This window comes from Panthera pardus, unplaced genomic scaffold, assembly GCF_024362965.1.
Source record: "Panthera pardus isolate Hobbes unplaced genomic scaffold, ASM2436296v1 HiC_scaffold_8, whole genome shotgun sequence".
Lineage (NCBI taxonomy): Eukaryota > Metazoa > Chordata > Mammalia > Carnivora > Felidae > Panthera > Panthera pardus.
Window position 1 is genome coordinate 124,873,950 of NW_026527013.1, and position 16,516 is coordinate 124,890,465.

Below are 16,516 nucleotides of genomic sequence, written 5' to 3' on the forward strand. Positions count from 1 at the left end.
GGGTCAGTCAGTTAAGCGTCCGACTTCGGCTCAGGTCACCATCTCGCGGTCCAGTGAGTTCTAGCCCCGCGTCGGGCTCTGGGCTGTTGGCTCAGAGCCTGGAGCCTGCTTCCGATTCTGTGTCTCCCTCTCTCTCTGCCCCTCCCCCGTCCATGCTCTGTCTCTCTCTGTCTCAAAAATAATAAAATAAACATTAAAAAAAAATTAAAAAAAAAAACATATTTGATTTGATTTGACAAGTGCCCCAATAGCATTTAGTTTTGATGTTACATATGAATTAGAGATCTAACTTGAATTTGTTTTTTTTAATGTTGGTCATTTGTCCCCACACCTTTCACTGAATAATCTATCTTTTCTCCATGGTATGAAACAGCAATTCTATCATATGCATGTTTATATTATAAATACTCTCATTGTTTCTGGGCTTGTTAGTCTCTTCAGTTTGTTTTTATCTTCTTTTTTCTTTATCTTGAGAGATATTCTTTATACAATAACCTTTTTCTTTTTTTACGAGTTGCAAATATGTCCCTAGTTTGTCATTTGCTTCTTCATTTTAAATATGGTTTTATTTTCAGTTCATCGTAATTGCCATAATTAGGAAAGGAGAGAACATAGAAATAAGTAGGTTAGGTGCTTTTTTTGCCACTAATTCCACATTGTTTTAATTATTATAGCGTTATATACATTTAATATCTGTTAGGACAAGATGGCTTGTCTTTCTCAAAGGTCCCCTGGCTATTTCAAGGGAGTTACTGATGTTCTTCCCTTCACGCACTTCTCCAGCCAGAACAAACAGGGACGTCCCTCACTCCTCTCATGCCTGTGCCTTTGTGCACATCATTCCTTGTGCCTAAGCACTCCTCCACACTCACCCTGCCTTGCTTCTGGAAACTCACTTCACATTCTTCATTTGTCCTTCCACACACCAACTCCACACAGAGCTGCTGCTGCCAGTCATGGGCCAAATAGTGCCTCAGCTGTTCACCCATAGCCTCCAACCTCAGCTCGTCCCTGTCGCCATAAAGGCTTCATGGTAGTGTAATCACCTGCTTGTGCGGCTGTATCTCTTGAGTATAGAACTTTGTCTCTTAATTTCTGGATTCCAAATCCAGCACACCATAAAGGCCCAATGGACAAACTGCCCCAATCACAGGACAGAGATGCTGTGTCACTCTCTCTCTCTCTTACACACACACACACACACACACACACACACACACCTATCATGGAAATTTCTGGCTACTTAGTACCTAGATCAGTTTCTGGCATATGGCAGATCCTTCATTAATATTTGTGAAAGGAAAGAAGGAAGGGAGAAAGGAAAGGGAGAGAGGATGAAAGGCAGAGACGGGGGGGAAGAAGAGAAGAAGGAGTTATATTGCCTGTGGCAAACTTTCAGGAGAGCTGTGTATGAATAAAGATTTAGCTGCTCTGCCATTAATTAAATCAAGCCTCCCAGGACTTGAAATCACGGTGACTGACAATAAAGGCAATACAATGTTTTTCTGGGTCAACACAACTCCTGTTATTTTAAAATTTACTTGACATAACTGTCTAACTGTTGCTGGGAAGGTTATTAGCCCCGGTGTAATTGCTTTAGTTTAGCTATGGTTATTTTCTTGTGACTTAATTGATTTCTCATTCTTCTATCATTTTTATCTCTGTGACATAAAGATAGAGGCATAAAAGATCCATGGCCAACGACTGCAAAGTAATAAGTGGAAAAAAGCACATTTGTCATAGAGCACTGATTCGTGTTACATGAAAAAAAATCCATTTATTTCGCTTGGGGAATGGAGTTCAGACTGTGGGAAAGCCCTATGCTAAGGTTGGTACAGCCCAGTAGAGTTCATGGCTATGGTGGGTAAAAGGACCCAGGGGCTGGCCAGCACTGTCCCTGGGCATGAGGTCCAAGGTCAAGGAGAATGACCCATGATATTAGTAAAGGAAGTGATATACTATATGGTGTTACCTGAGGGGTGGCAAGAGTTATACCTTTTGAAAAGGCATTCTCACGAATTTGCTAGGTTAGGGTAGATGTTTGTGATGGGCTTTCCAATATCCATTCCACAATAAGCTGCTCATGGTCACCTCTCCCCTCAGTATGTGAATAGTTTGGGAATGGCCAGGTGAGCAATTGTAGCCAATGAGATGTGAGGGAGTGTTTCTGACAAGCTTTTGGGAAAGATTTCCCCATTCTTAGGGAACAAGCCCAGGAGAGGACAGCTTCTCACCTTCTGGACATTGCTGTCTCTGCATTGACACCTAGAACTGCTGTAGTCTGACTCAGGGAGACACCTACACTGAAAAGAAAAGAGACAGGGATGGAAGGAATGCAGATTTGACCCTCTGAAGTTACAATTGCGGAAGATAAGAAATATTCTAATTTCTTAGAACAATTTGAGTTGGGAGTTTTCTGTAACTTGCTACAAAAAGCATCCTAACTGATACCCAACTGTCCATACTTGCTGGTTCCAGACATCAGTGAATTCATCTGAACTACCAAAGTCACCAGAGTGAACTCTTCTGAGAAATCTCAGTTAATTCTGTAGTGCCGAGTGAGTTAATAAAGGCATTCCTTTGACTTTCTCTGTCCAGGAGCCCATTAAACATGGTGTCAATGGATTGTGTATATCAGGACTCTCACATTTTTCTTAGTTTCTTAAGTATCATGCTCTTTCTACATTCTCCCCCCAAAGTTACTTCTGCCTTCATGTCTCCCAGAGCCCAATGACACAGTCCCTGACTCCTTGCCTCTTCCCACACATTAGTTATTTCCAGAAATACATGTAGAGCACCCAACTTCTGCCAGACCCTGGACCAGGCAAAGGGGATACAGAAATGACAAGACATACATCCTGTTTGAATTTAAGAATCTTCTTGTATAACAGAGAAGGCAGCCAATTAAGGAAGGTGTTGTAGCAGTGTGATGAGTGCTATGGTAGGGCAAATAGAGAGCCCCCTTAGGGGATCCACAGCAGAGAGGCTAAGCTGGTCTAGGAATCAAAGAAGTAAATAACTAGAACCATATATAGTATGCGTGACCCAATACAGCCCCCAGAGGAGGCTGTGCACCCTCCTTAACAAGTTTGTTAACAAGTTGGTTAACAGTCCTTGAAGTCAGAGGACCCAGGCTACAGTCCCATTTTCTAGTTGTGTGAACTCAGACAAGTCACTGAATCTCTCAAAACTGAAGTCTGACCCCCAGAACAAGTCAGGGCCCTTATTATATACTCTTGTGTCACCCTACATTTTATCTCCATATGATTTTGCTCCTTTATAATCATTTATTACTGTGTCCTCATTTTATTATCGTCTATCTCCACAAATACAATATGAGCTCCATGAGGGGTAGGACTCTGTTTTTTTTCTGCCGTGGTATCCACAGTGGCTCAACAGGTGCCTGATACAAAAAAGTGCTCAAATGCATATAGTGGAATGAATTAATTAATGAAGGAGAGAGACACTTTCAACTAAGGAGTATTCTTAAAGCCCCTGCCGGGAGAGGAGAAAAAAAGGCCTATCCAGTGAAGCACCAACTCCCCCTGCCTGTCTTCCCTATGCCTGACCTCCAGCGAGACCTTTAGAGCACAATTCAACACCATCCTCAGACCCCAAAGGTGAGGCAGAGATTCAGCCTTAGGCCCCGTCTGACTCTGAAGGCGTATGGCTCCAAGATTGCAGTGGACATCCATCAAGTCCCCAGCCTTGTGCTGAGTCCTACAGGGGTCAGGCACCTGTAATCTGAATGGGGTGCTCTCATGGTGTCTCAAAGGAAGAGCAAAGGTTTTGTTCTGTTTCCTCAACACTTCTTACGCATAATCCAGACTCAGAACTAAGGAACCGGGTTCAGGCATCCTCCTAAGAGTCCTACAAGGTTTTCTCTGGCTTAGGCTTTCACTCTCCCCTCACCATGAGCTGCCTCTATAAAGGAAATGAAATAAAATGGGTCTGTGTCCAGATAGTCTTCCATAAAATCAGGAACTCCACCTGCCAGTTACCGATAAGGGATACTTTCTTCAATCTAGGTGATCTTTCAGTTTTCAGGTTTCTAAGAAGCCTGAAGGAAAGCTGCACTTGTCAAGAGAATGGAAATAGATTGAAGACATGGAAGAAGTTGGACTAAAAGAATGGAGATGCTATTCTTTAGCTCTCTTTCTACAAATGGGCTATTTATAGGTCTGCTGATCTTTAGGACATGACCACCATAGACAAGAATCAGTGTAACCAGTGTTATACTATCATGGAAGCCCCAAGGAAGAGGGAGCTATTTATCACTGGGGAACAAGCACAGCTCAGAAAGGTTTCATAGCAAAGTGAAATACAGAGAATAGGCTTAAAAATGCATTTCAATGAGAGAGCAAAGCGGATGCTGACAGATGGAAGACACTGGAACTCAGATTCACCCAAAGTCAACTACATGTGAAGCATGGAGTCAGGGTTAGTTTTGTTGGCCTGTCCTATTGGCTGCTCCCATCACTGATATGGAGAAATGTCATTGAGAGACAGTGGGGTGGAAGGAAGCAGGATGATGATGATAAGGTAAGGAAGGCAGAGGCAGATTGTGGGAGGCTTTGGATGCCCTGCATAAGAGACTGGATACCATCTTGTAGGAATGTGGAGACACTGGAGTGTTTTAAGCCAGAGAATGACTCTGTGTCCCAGAGCTCCACCTTGATGGTGGCATGGACATTCAAGATGGTAGCTGAGTAGAGGCATTGGAAGATCACCATAATCAGGCAAGAGGTCACAAGGGGTGCTCATTTGGGCAGCACACATACTGAAATTAGAATCATACAGAGAAGATTAGTATGGCCCTTGCATGAGTATAACATGAACATTCATGAAGGCTTCTATACTTTTAATGAGTATAGAGATTCACTTAGGGAAGATGATAAATTCTGGAGATGGATGATGGTGATGGTTATACAATGATGTGAATGTACTTCATGCCACCACACTGTGCACTTAAAAAGGGCTAAACTGGTAAATTCTGCTATGTTTATTTTACCACAATAAAAAAAGTTGTCAGGGTACCTGAGTGGCTCAGTTGGTTAAGCATCCAACTCTTGATTTCAGCTAAAGTCATGATCCCAGGGTCATGGGATCAAGCCCTGAGTCGGACTCTATGCTGACAGTGCGTAAGTGCAGAACCTGCTTGGGATTCACAGTTTCTCTTTCTCTCTCTCTCTCTCTCTCTCTCTCTCTCTGTGTCCCTCCCCTGTGTGTGAGTTTCTTCACTCTCTCTCTCTCTCTCTGTCCCTCCCCTGTGTGTGAGTTTGTTCAGTCTCTCTCTCTCAAAATAAATAAACATTTTTTTAAAATTGTCGAAGTATAAAAAAAGAGGTTGGAAGGATCTGGATTGATGCTGAGGAGCAGCAAAGGAGAGGAAGGAACAAATCATGGAGACATTTTGAATGGAAAGTCCACAGAACTTGCTGATGAAAGAAATGAGGAGGGAGAAGGAGACAAATATAATTCAGAGATTTCTCTGATGCATGACTGCTCTGCTCTGCTCTGAGAAGTGGCCTGATTTGGGTAATAAAGGGACACCCTACTTTTTAGGAGCTGTTTTCCACTTGCCTGATTGGTCCTATGTAGATTAGGTGGTGATGACTTAGTCTTAAACCGCTAACACATAAGACCTTCCTTAATTTTCCTTTATGTATATGGCAGGTGGTCAATGAATATTTGAATTATTAATTGACATAGCACTGAGGTTGCAAGTGTAATACATAATTAATGTTTCACAGTGGTTGTAACCTTTCCTTATATTTCATTTCCTGGGGAAAAAGTCTCCTTGCTATAACAAATGTCCAACTTAGGGTAAAGAATAGACTCACAAGTAATTTTTTTCTCATTTCTTCTTTAAAGTAGACTTACAAATTCCAGAAAAATCCCTGGACAGGTAGATGAGAAGGAGAGGGGTTGCTCGAAAAAGGTCCCAAGCTCACCTGGAGCATTCAGAGGAGTTCAGTGAGCAAGAATAGGAAAAGCAATAAGAAGCAGAAGGTTTTAACACAGTCATTAATTAAGTTATATTGTAAAGATCACTAAAAGCAATTAGTGCTTTGTCAGCTACTGCAGACCAGAGCTCTGATTTTGTTTTAACCAGTGATTCTCAGGAGGGAAATTTGTGCAGTTCTAAAATAAAGAAATGCTTGACACCTGGGTGGCTCAGTTGCTTAAGCATCTGACTTCGGCTCAGGTTCAGCTCTCACAGTTCATGAGTTCGAGCCCCGTATCAGGGTCTGTTCTGACAGCTCAGAGCCTGGAGCCTGTTTCAGATTCTGTGTCTCCCTCTCTCTCTGCCCCTCCCCCACTTGCACTCCGTCTCTCTCTCTCTCTCTCTCTCTCTCTCTCTCTCAAAAATAAATAAACATTTAAAAAGATTTAAAAATAAAATAAAACAAAATAAAGCAATGCTTTGTCCCAAAGTTTTTGTTGAGTTTCTTAATATATTAGAAACAACAAATAACCGATTACAGTATAAATTTTTATATTCATTAACGGAGACGAAAGATACAAAATTTGCTGATGCTTTTGAGTCACTTACACTTTGCTTTCCTGTTAGGTATTGATTATATCATGCGAAAGTAGATGTGATATTATGTGAAAAATGGAAAAGAAAGAGGGAAAGAAAAATGGCATTTATTGATTGAGTCTCTGCTAATTTCCAAGCACTGTGCTTGGCATTTTCAATGTTGTCACATTTGATCCCAAAAATCTCATAAGAAGTTTGCATTATTAACTGCATTTTAGTGTCAACAGAGTGTGTTAGTTGGTGTGGGCTGCTGTAACAACAGACAGACAGACTAGGTGGCTTGTAAACAACTGAACTTTACTTCTCACAGTGCTGGAGGCTGGAAGTCCAAGATCAGGGTGCCAGCACTGTCAGATTCTGGTGACAACCTTCTTCCACGTGGCAGACGTCTTGTTGTGTCCTCACATGGCAGAAGGGGCTAGGGAGCTCTGTGGGGTCTCTTTGATAAGACCACTAATCTCATCCATGAAGTCTCCACCCTCATGACCTAATCACTTCCCAAAGGCTCTACCTCCTAATACTATCACTGTGGTCATTAAAATTTCAACATATAAATTTGGGGGTGGAGATACATTCAGCCTCTATCACTCAGTGTATTGCTTATCTATTGCTGGGTAACAAATTATCATGAACTCAATGACTGAAAACAACATATATGTATTAGCTCCAGTGTCTATGGGTCAGGAGGCTGGACATGGCTTAAATGGATATGTCATCAAGGTGTCTGCCAGGGCCGGGATATCATCAGAGGCTCAACTGGGGAAGGATCTTCTTTCAAGCTCTCATGGGTTCTCGGCAGAATTAATTTTCTGGAGGTGTAGGACTCATGGCAGCAACAGAGAGAGACACTAGCAAGACAGGCACTACACTTATATGCAATCACAGACATTATCACCTTCGGCCCACTGCACGGATTAGAAGTAAGTCACAGTTCTCACCGCACTCAAGGGGAGGGGATCTCACAAAGGCATGAACACCAGAGACAGGAATCATGGGGCCACATTAAAGAGTGTCTAAGGTCAAGGTCATACAACTAGCAAATAGCAGTGCTGGTTACAAAGATAAATCTTTCTGACTCCAAACCCTGTGTTTGGATTCTAAGGTCAGCTATTCTTCAGCTATATCTCTAACCACCTGAGTTACCTTGAGAAACCATTTCACTTCACCAAGTCCTAGCATCCTCAGTTAAAAAAGAGGTAGCTGTCATCTTCTGGGATTCTATAATCAGCAAGGACAGGGACCAGGCATGGTGTAGAGACCCCTCCCTCCATACCTCACACTCCGGGACCTGGGAGTCCTCCTGTCTCTGTGTCTTCACTGTAGGAACCCACCAGCCATGTTAATATTACCTCTGCTCCTTTCCACAGTGTCATCTATGCCATTGTGATCAGAACCATTTGGATTAAGAGCAAAGCCCACGAGACTGTGATCTCCAACTGCTCCGGTAAGTCTCTAATCCGAATTACCCAACTCTTGGGTAATTTTGCTTCTGCAGTGTTTTTTGTTTGTTTGTTTGTTTTGTTTTTTTGTTTTTTTTCCGGCAAATATGAGCTTGTGCTTTGCCTGAATACAATAAGCCTGCATTATTCTATCAGGATTCAGCCAGCAGAGCAGATCCACCAAAGTCTCTCCCAGTAGGTACTGTCTCTTCCAGGTGGCCTCACTGAAAACTCAAAGAAGGAAGGAAGGGGGGACTTTGGGGGCCATGATCCAAAGCCCCCCCCCCCCAGTTTCTTAAGCCTGGCAAAAAGGAACACCCTGGAGGACACTGGGGTGAAAAGACAGCTGTCCAAGGAGCACACATTCAGTGAAACATGAGGATAGACATTTCTATCTGACTTAAATTTACAGATGGAGAAAACTGCTGTCTATCCACAGAACAATCCTGGACCCTAAGCTAGGCAAAGAATGGCCAATTTCACCTCAGCATGAGCCTGAGACCACCTGCTACATCCCTTCCCCAGATCCTGCTGCAGTAAACCTTGATGCAGAACACCTCCCCCATGGCAGGCACCGGGACCTGAAGGCCTAGCCTGCCTCCCAAGCAAATATTACTGGACCTGATGGAGACCAACCCGGAGAGAACTCAGTGAACCAAGTTCACTTTGCCAGAAAGAGAGGGGCAAGGGCTCCTGGTTTTCCATGTATTATAATGCAACTAGTTCTCTCCTCAGGCTCCCCACCTCCTCCCGTTCCTTGTACACACACGCATCCCTTCACACACCCAGTCTGTCACACACACACTTACGCACTCATATGCACTCACATCTACATACTCACCCACATACGCTCACTCAAGGACAGCAAGCTAGAACACAGCTACGTGGACTATGAAGAGTTGGTTTCTGTTCTAGATGTGCCACTAAGAGTTGTGCCACCTTGCAATAACCTCTCTGGCCTTCAAGAGGTTAAGATAAGGGGACAGACTAAATGGTCTCTAAGTCTACCTCTTTCCAGACTTTGAGCCATTACCTTTACTGGACCGAGACCACACTCATCTTCCTCCCTCTTGAAGCTACTTCTTCCAGTGAGAAAGTCACATGGATTCCCAAGTGGGCACTGACAATCTGTGTCCCTCTCTCTAGAAGAATTGGTAGAGATGTGTCAGTGTTAGTGTCTTCATCTGAATTCAGTTCATTTCTGCTGTGTTCCCCACATGTCAGCAGTGCTACAAAGGACCGGGAATGCCAAATGAGTAAATGGCATGATTCCTGGCTAGAGGAAGCCTGTTCTCGTGCACTGGGTTTCAGCTCCGGCCGCACAAGGGATTGCCTGGGGAGCTTTTCAAATGCCCCAATGCCAGCTACCACTGCCTGAGAGGTTCTGATTCACTTTGTTTGGAGGGAGGTCTGGCATCATTACTTTGGAAAAGCTCTTCAGATGATTTTCATGTGCAACGAGGTTTGACAACCTCTCATCCAGTGGGAGACACAGTTATAGGCAACTGACTCCCATGATGATTGACGAGAGTAACCCAGAGGTGTGTGCAGGCTGCTTGGAAATTTTCCGCCCGTGAAATACCTATCGTTCAGCTCGTAGCTCATTCTGGCCTCTACGCAGATCCTCCACACAGACTTCCTCATGCCAGTCTAGTCTCTGCAGCCTGGTTTTTCTAGAAGAACAAGAGCCGTCAGGAAGAATAAACACAAATGCATTCATTTTATTTATTGTGAGTGGCTTTGGTCAAAAGTCAGAATATTTGTCTGAAAAAAGAAAGGAGGAAGACATCCTTCCTCTATCAAGTATCAGATAAATATATTAAATACTATAACTGTTGAAACAATTATAGTAGTTAATTATTTAATTATTAAGTACTTAATTACAGAAACATGTAAATATCACTTTTTTAAGTATATTAATATATAATAAATAGAATATGCATGTGCATGTACATATAGATGATAGCTAGTTGGATAGATGGATAGATGATAGATAGATCATTGAAAATGTCAGGAAGGACAAACACTAAATGTTATAGTAACTATCTCTGAGTGGTGGAATTTTATCTTTCCTTCCTTTTTTTCTTCCTTCCTTCCTTCCTCCCTTGCTTATCCAGGGGCTAAAATTTTCCATGATTACATATATTTTATAATATAAAGTAATAGCCCACTGGCCCTTTGGTCTGTATAAACATCCATCATTATGCTAGCTGTGTATAGGAGATATTTTTTTAACTGTCAACTCAGCCCCCACAAAAAATTATCCTTTTATGCACTTCTCTGGGTAAACTTTATGCTTGAACCCTGAGAGACCCAATGCTGAGACTGTATAGATAGATGATAGATAGATAGATAGATAGATAGAGATCTTATACTGATGAATATCTAAACATTCAAAACTTACATTCTCAGTGAATGGGTAATGACCAAGATCAGATATATCTGGATATATAGGTAGTATCTAGAAGCTACAAGCAATAAGGAAGCTCCCAGAGGCTGATATGAGAGATAGAAAAAGTGCCTCTGTCTGCCCTGAGCTATCTCCCTTCTGAACCTTCCATGATGCCGGAAATTCAAACCAGTGGAGTCAGTCATTTTTCCTTAAGGTACTCTCTCCAGGAGGACCCAGCAGTACATTTGCAGCCTGGTTTGAGCAATGTGCATGCACCACACGAGCATATACTGGTCAAGTTGTCACTTTAGAGTGCATGACCCCTGTTTGATGGTGGACAGATCAAGTGTGGTGGGACCAGAGGGGTTTGGAAGGTCCAGAGCTTTGGGTCTAAAGGGGGACAAAGTAAAAAGGGAGATATCTTAGTCTGTTCAGTCTTCCCTAACAAAGTGCTTAAACAACAGAAATTTATTTTATCACAATTCTAAGAGGCCTGGAAGCCCAAGATCAGGTGCCACTTGATTGTGTTCCTGGTAAGAGTTCTCTTCTGGTTTGCAGACGGCTGCCACTTCCTCCCTGCTGTGTCTTCATATGAGGCAGGAGATGAGAGAGAGGGAGCCCATGCTCTTACCTGTCTTCTTATAAAGGCACAAATCCCATCCTGAGGGCTCCAGGCCTTCATGACCTCATCTAACTCTGATTACCTCCCAGAGGCCCCATCCCTAAATACCATCATGTTGGGAATTAGGGTTTCAACATATGGATTTGGGGAAGATACACACACTTAGTCCATACAGAGAGAGAATTGAGAAAAAAAAAAAAAAAAAGACACCATGGAAGTAACTGAAGACCAACGAAATGAGAATAGACAAACACTATTTATCCAGAGCTTGCAAAAGAGCCATATGGGTTGCATGGCATGGCTTGCAAAAGAGCCATGACTTACATTTTGGCAGAGACTCAAAAGCCAGTGGTAGAATGGGAAAGCTTTATAGTGGAAAAAAAGGAAGATATCAGGTGTGCCTGGTTGGTGGCTATTGGCCTGGGAAGTTGCAGGCAGAGCGAAGTAGAAGCATGACATCCTGTCTGATTGGTTAGGGGTGTGCATTTGGCTTTCTCTGGTTGGTTTTACGTTGAAAGCAGGGACAAAACCTGAAGAAGCTGCCAGTCATTAATCAAGTGTTGGCTGTTTGGCATAGAGTGTCACAGGTCTTACTGGCCAGCATGCTAGAGATACAGGTCTGACTTGTACATAAGAAGGTGGCTTTCTGGTCTGCCTACTATAGATAATGGACTGGTTTCCTGGCCTGGCAGCTGCAGAGTGTGGGTCAGAGTTCTGTTTTTATATTTGATCTTGCCATGATCCATTTGTTTATTTGGTCTGTCAACACAATCTGACGAGACAGCGGAACAGACAGAACGTCTACTGCCAGTCACTTCGCTAAGTTCTTTCCATGTGTTGTCTTCCTGAATCCTTACACAATGCTGCAAGGGGGCATTATCGTCTCTCTTTTACAAATAGAAGACAGGCGTGCAGGTTAAGCCCATGTGATTGACCAGAAAGCCTGTGTGTCTTCCCACTGTATCAAGCTGCCTCTCAGAGGAAGGACACTGCAAAAGGGAGGTGGTAAATGGCTAAAAAAATGCTCAGGGGTGCCTGGTGGCTCAGTCAGTTAAAGTGTCCAACTCTTGATCTCAGCTCAGGTTTTGATCTCAGGGTCGTGAGTTCAAGCCCCACACTGGGCTCCACCCTAGGTGTGAAGCCTACCAAAACAAATAAACAAAATAAAAACAAAAACAAAGCGTAGAGTGAAAAAAATACTTTTCCTAATTAAAAAACCCAAGCACATGCTCTGTGGCGTGGCTTTTGCCTTCAGAGTGCTATTCCTGTCTTCTCTCCTAAACTGTTTCGTTTTGAAGTATTTAATATCTAAAAGATGGCCGCTACGGGTGCAGGGCTCAATTTTATTTAGGTAGGTGAGGTCTTCCTGTGCTTTCAGATGTAAATCAGGTTGGTTTAAACCCCTGTCCTGTGATTCTTGCCAGTTCCAGGAGGCTGGTATGTCCTTGACCCCTAAGCTCTCACATTCAACGACTCATCTCGTAGGGTTCTTCTGTTCCCTCCGCTCCTGGCCCAGAAAGCATGGAATCCACATCATTTTCCTTGAGTTCATCACTCACAAGAGTAAATACAGCAAATGTTGCCGGAGGTTCGAGGTGATGAAAGGTTTCTACATCCCCTCAGCTGCCCCACCCCTCCCCCTTTCTCATTAGGTCTTTCACCACTATGGTTGAGCTCTGTCTCTCTCCAGAATCTCCCATATCTCCCTGCTACTAGATTTTCCAGTCCCTAAGTTCTTGGCTTCCCCCGTCTTCCAGTCTTTGAAATAGTACAATGCCTCAAAGTGATCAGTTTTCCCACTGATATACAGTATGCCATTACCCTTCCCCGAAGGTAGAAATGGTGGCAGTCAATTTTTATTCTCTAATACAAGTTTATATCTCCATTACCTCTATTTTCTAGTTGTCCATTATCACCACCATGAGCCCCTTCTGGAATGAGGAGCAGAGAGTAGTATCAAAAGCCTGTATACTCTCTGTATCTGATTCATAAATGGAATTCACCTGATTTTCTTTTGTTTTAAGTTTATTGATTTATTTTGAGAAAGAGTGAGAGAGTGAGCAGGGGAGGGGCAGAGAGAGAAGGAGAGAGAGAATACCAAGCAGACTCTATACTGTCAGCACAGAGCCCAACGTGGGGCTCCATCTCACAAACTGTGAGATCATGACCTGTGCTGAAATCAAGAGTCAGTCACTTAACAGACTGAGCCACCCAAGCGCCCCATGATTTTTTACTTGTCATTACAGCCAAGCAGCTATGGAGATGGCCAGTAAATAGATCTCCAGTGGTGTTAGCAGGCCAGGATTATTGCTCATCAACAAGGGGACATCAGCAATGATTAGTGTGAACAGAAGCGCACTTTATAAATATAGGTTGCAAAATTCAATCTATCACTCGTTTATGAACCACTCTTCTTACTGGCAAATATGTCTATTTTCTCTCCCTCAAAGGCTGACAGAAAGAAAAGGAAAAGCATTTTTTAATAAATGATCTAAATACTTTCCCAAAAACAGGTGTAGAAGGCAAGAGGTAGAGGAGATAAGATTTTCAATCTTGTAGCTTATCTTTCATAAACAGACATGCTCTTGATGCCCAGGGGTATCTACTTCTATAAAATAGAACATTTAACTGCAGAGGGACAGGAGATGTGGGGGTGCAGACACAGCATGGATAAAGTAACATATCTACATATAACTGCATCTGGTCATTGTGGCTTGGAAGATGTGATACAATCCATACTATAGCCAAACTGCATGTTTCAAATTAAATGAGGCACAAAGAGGTGGAGAAAAAAACTTTGTATTAAGAACTGGGTTAGACTCTTATTCATTTCTAGCCAAATGAATTTAAGATAAGCCCATTAACTGCTCTCAGTACCTTTTTTCATCAGTAAATGTAGGTAAAACGGCTTCTCTACAAATAACTACATTTAGCAAAAGATGTAAAGAACTTCATGCCAAAAAAAAAGTATAAATATATAAATAAATGAAGCTTATAACAAGTTCATGGGTAGTAAAATTCAATAGCCTAAAGATGTCAGTTCTCCCCAACAACATATAGATTAATGCAATTCCTGTTGAAATTAAAATAGGACATTTTATTGAGCTTGACAAACCAATTTTAAAATATATGTGGAAATTTCAAGAGCCAAGAATAGTCAAGACACTCCTGGAGAAGTAGAACAAAGGGGGGGGGGGGATGTTACTGTATTAAATATTAAAACTCATCATAAAGTCAGAGTGATTAATAGAGTGTGGTATTGACACAATACAATAGACAAGTAGAAAATAAAACAACCCCAAAACAGAATCTACAGATATATGAGAACTTTATATATGTCAGAAGATCATAGGAAAAGAAATAAAATTAGGTCATTACCTCAATTTATAGGGAAAAAACAAATTCCAGGTGAATTGGAGACTTAAATTTTGTTAACTTTAAACAGAGCAAAAAGCAATTTTATTTCAGTAAAAAATGAGTTTATTTATAAACAGCAGAGAAATTGCAATTCGGGACAAGCAAGTTATGATGAACCTTAGGCCAGTCCAAAGAGACAAAGGGGAGGTGAGATTTTATTAGGTTTTAGGAGGATGCTGGGGAGGACTGTTCTGAACAAAAGTTCATTTGAGAACAAGAGTTCCAGGTGGTGGTTGTTTCTCATTGACAGCAGGCAGTGGTTGGTGCTTTGTGGCTGGGGCAGGGAGGTACGGATCTTCCTTACTTTTCTTTCTTTCTTTTTTTTTATGTTTATTTCTCTTGGGGAGAGAGAGAGAGAGACAGAGTGTGAGTGGGGGAGTGACAAAGAGAGGGAGACACAGAATTCAAAGCAGGCTCCAGGCTCTGAGCTGTTAGCACAGAGTCCAATGTGGGGCTCAAACTCACGAGCAGTGAGATCGTGATCTGAGCCAAAATTGGATGCTTAACCAACTGAGCCACCCAGGCACCCCTTCCTTACTTTTCTTAAAGGCAGGAATTAAATTCTATGTGCAAAGTGCCCTCCCTTGTCAAAATGATTGTTTCTTCTTTCTGATGGTAAGCAGGCTGCAAGGAGTGGTAAGTATGTGAGCACCCCCTGCAGGGCTTGCCAACTCCATTTTAAGTGAGGTTTCCTTTATTTTCACAATATGTAAAACTTTTAAAAGAAAATGTAGGGTAATACCTTTATGCCATTGGGATAAAGAAGGATGTATTAAGCAAGATCCAAAATATGTTAAATCATAAAAGAAATGATAGATAAATTTGATTTGTTTAAAAAGTCAAGTTACAAAGTGGGAGTTATTTGCAACACATATATCTAGGAAAGATTAGTATCCACGATATATGAAGAACACCTAAAAATCAATTTATAAAAGAGTTTTTTAAAAATATGAATGAAATAAATAAGTTGCAGAGATGAAAAATTACAGCGTAGGGAATATAATTAATAATAACCTAATAATACTGTATAGTGACAGATGGTGACTGCACTTATCGTGATGAGCACTAAGTACTGTATAGAATTGTTGAATCAATATGTTGTTCACTTGAAACTCCTATAACATTGTATGTTAATTATACTTCAATTAAAAAATAAGGGGTGCCTGGGTGGCTCAGTCGGTTGAATGTCCAACTTTAGCTCAGGTCATAACTCATAGTCTGTGAGTTCAAGCCCCGTGTCAGGCTCTGTGCTGACAGCTCAGAGCCTGGAGCCTGCCTCAGATTCTGTGTCTCCCTCTCTCTCTGCCCCTCCCCTGCTCATGCTCTGTCTCTCTCTGTCAAAAATAAATAAACATTAAAAATATATATATAGCCACAACAACAAAAGATAAATAGAAAAAAATGAGCAAGACATAAACAGGCATTTCACAGAAGGGAAAAGAGGAATGGACAAAAATAAGATTCTCAACCTCACAGATAATTAGGAAAGTGTACATTTAAACCTCATTTGGGTACAATTTTCTTCTAACCACAGGATTAGTAAAAATTTTGATATCTGATCTTTATTTATTTTTTATTTATTTTGAGAGAGCAAGAGAGTGAGAGCAGGGGAGGGGTGGAGAGAGAGAGAGAGAGAGAGAGAGAGAGGGAATCCTAAGCAGACCCCATGCTGTAAGCCAAGAGCCTGATTCAGGGCTTAATCACACAAACCTAAAATCATGACATGAGCCGAAATCAAGAGTTGGGCACTTGGGGTGCCTGGGTGGCTCAGTTGGTTAAGCGTCCGATTTCAGCTCAGGTTATGATCTCACGGTCCATGAGTTCGAGCCCTGTGTCGGGCTCTGGGCTGATGGCTCAGAGCCTGGAGCCTGCTTCGGATTCTGTGTCACCCCCTCTCTCTGCCCCTCCCCAGTTCATGCTCTGTCTCTGTCTCAAAAATAAATAAACATTAAAAAAAAAAAAAAAAGAGTTGGGCACTTAATCAACTGAGCCATCCAAGCGCCCCGTACTGTTTGATCTTTTAAAGTGTTGTAGGGGCGCCTGGGTGGCTCAGTCGGTTAAGCGTCCGACTTCAGCTCGGGTCACGATCTCGCGGTCTGTGG

The 16,516-nt window shown here is 42.2% G+C and overlaps 1 protein-coding gene and 1 non-coding gene across 2 annotated transcripts in view; both read left to right on the forward strand.

The window, feature by feature from the left end:
• The window catches only part of NPSR1 (neuropeptide S receptor 1), a 154,666-nt gene that overhangs the window by 118,425 nt on the left and 19,725 nt on the right, over window positions 1–16,516 (forward strand). Inside the window, exon 6 of the mRNA XM_019418162.2 lies at window positions 7,912–7,988. Coding sequence (XP_019273707.1) covers window positions 7,912–7,988 — 77 coding nt within the window. The remainder of the gene's footprint in view (window positions 1–7,911; window positions 7,989–16,516) is intronic.
• On the forward strand, window positions 4,757–4,863 carry LOC128775743 (U6 spliceosomal RNA). The gene has a single exon (XR_008420723.1). It is a non-coding gene; the product is annotated as a U6 spliceosomal RNA (small nuclear RNA).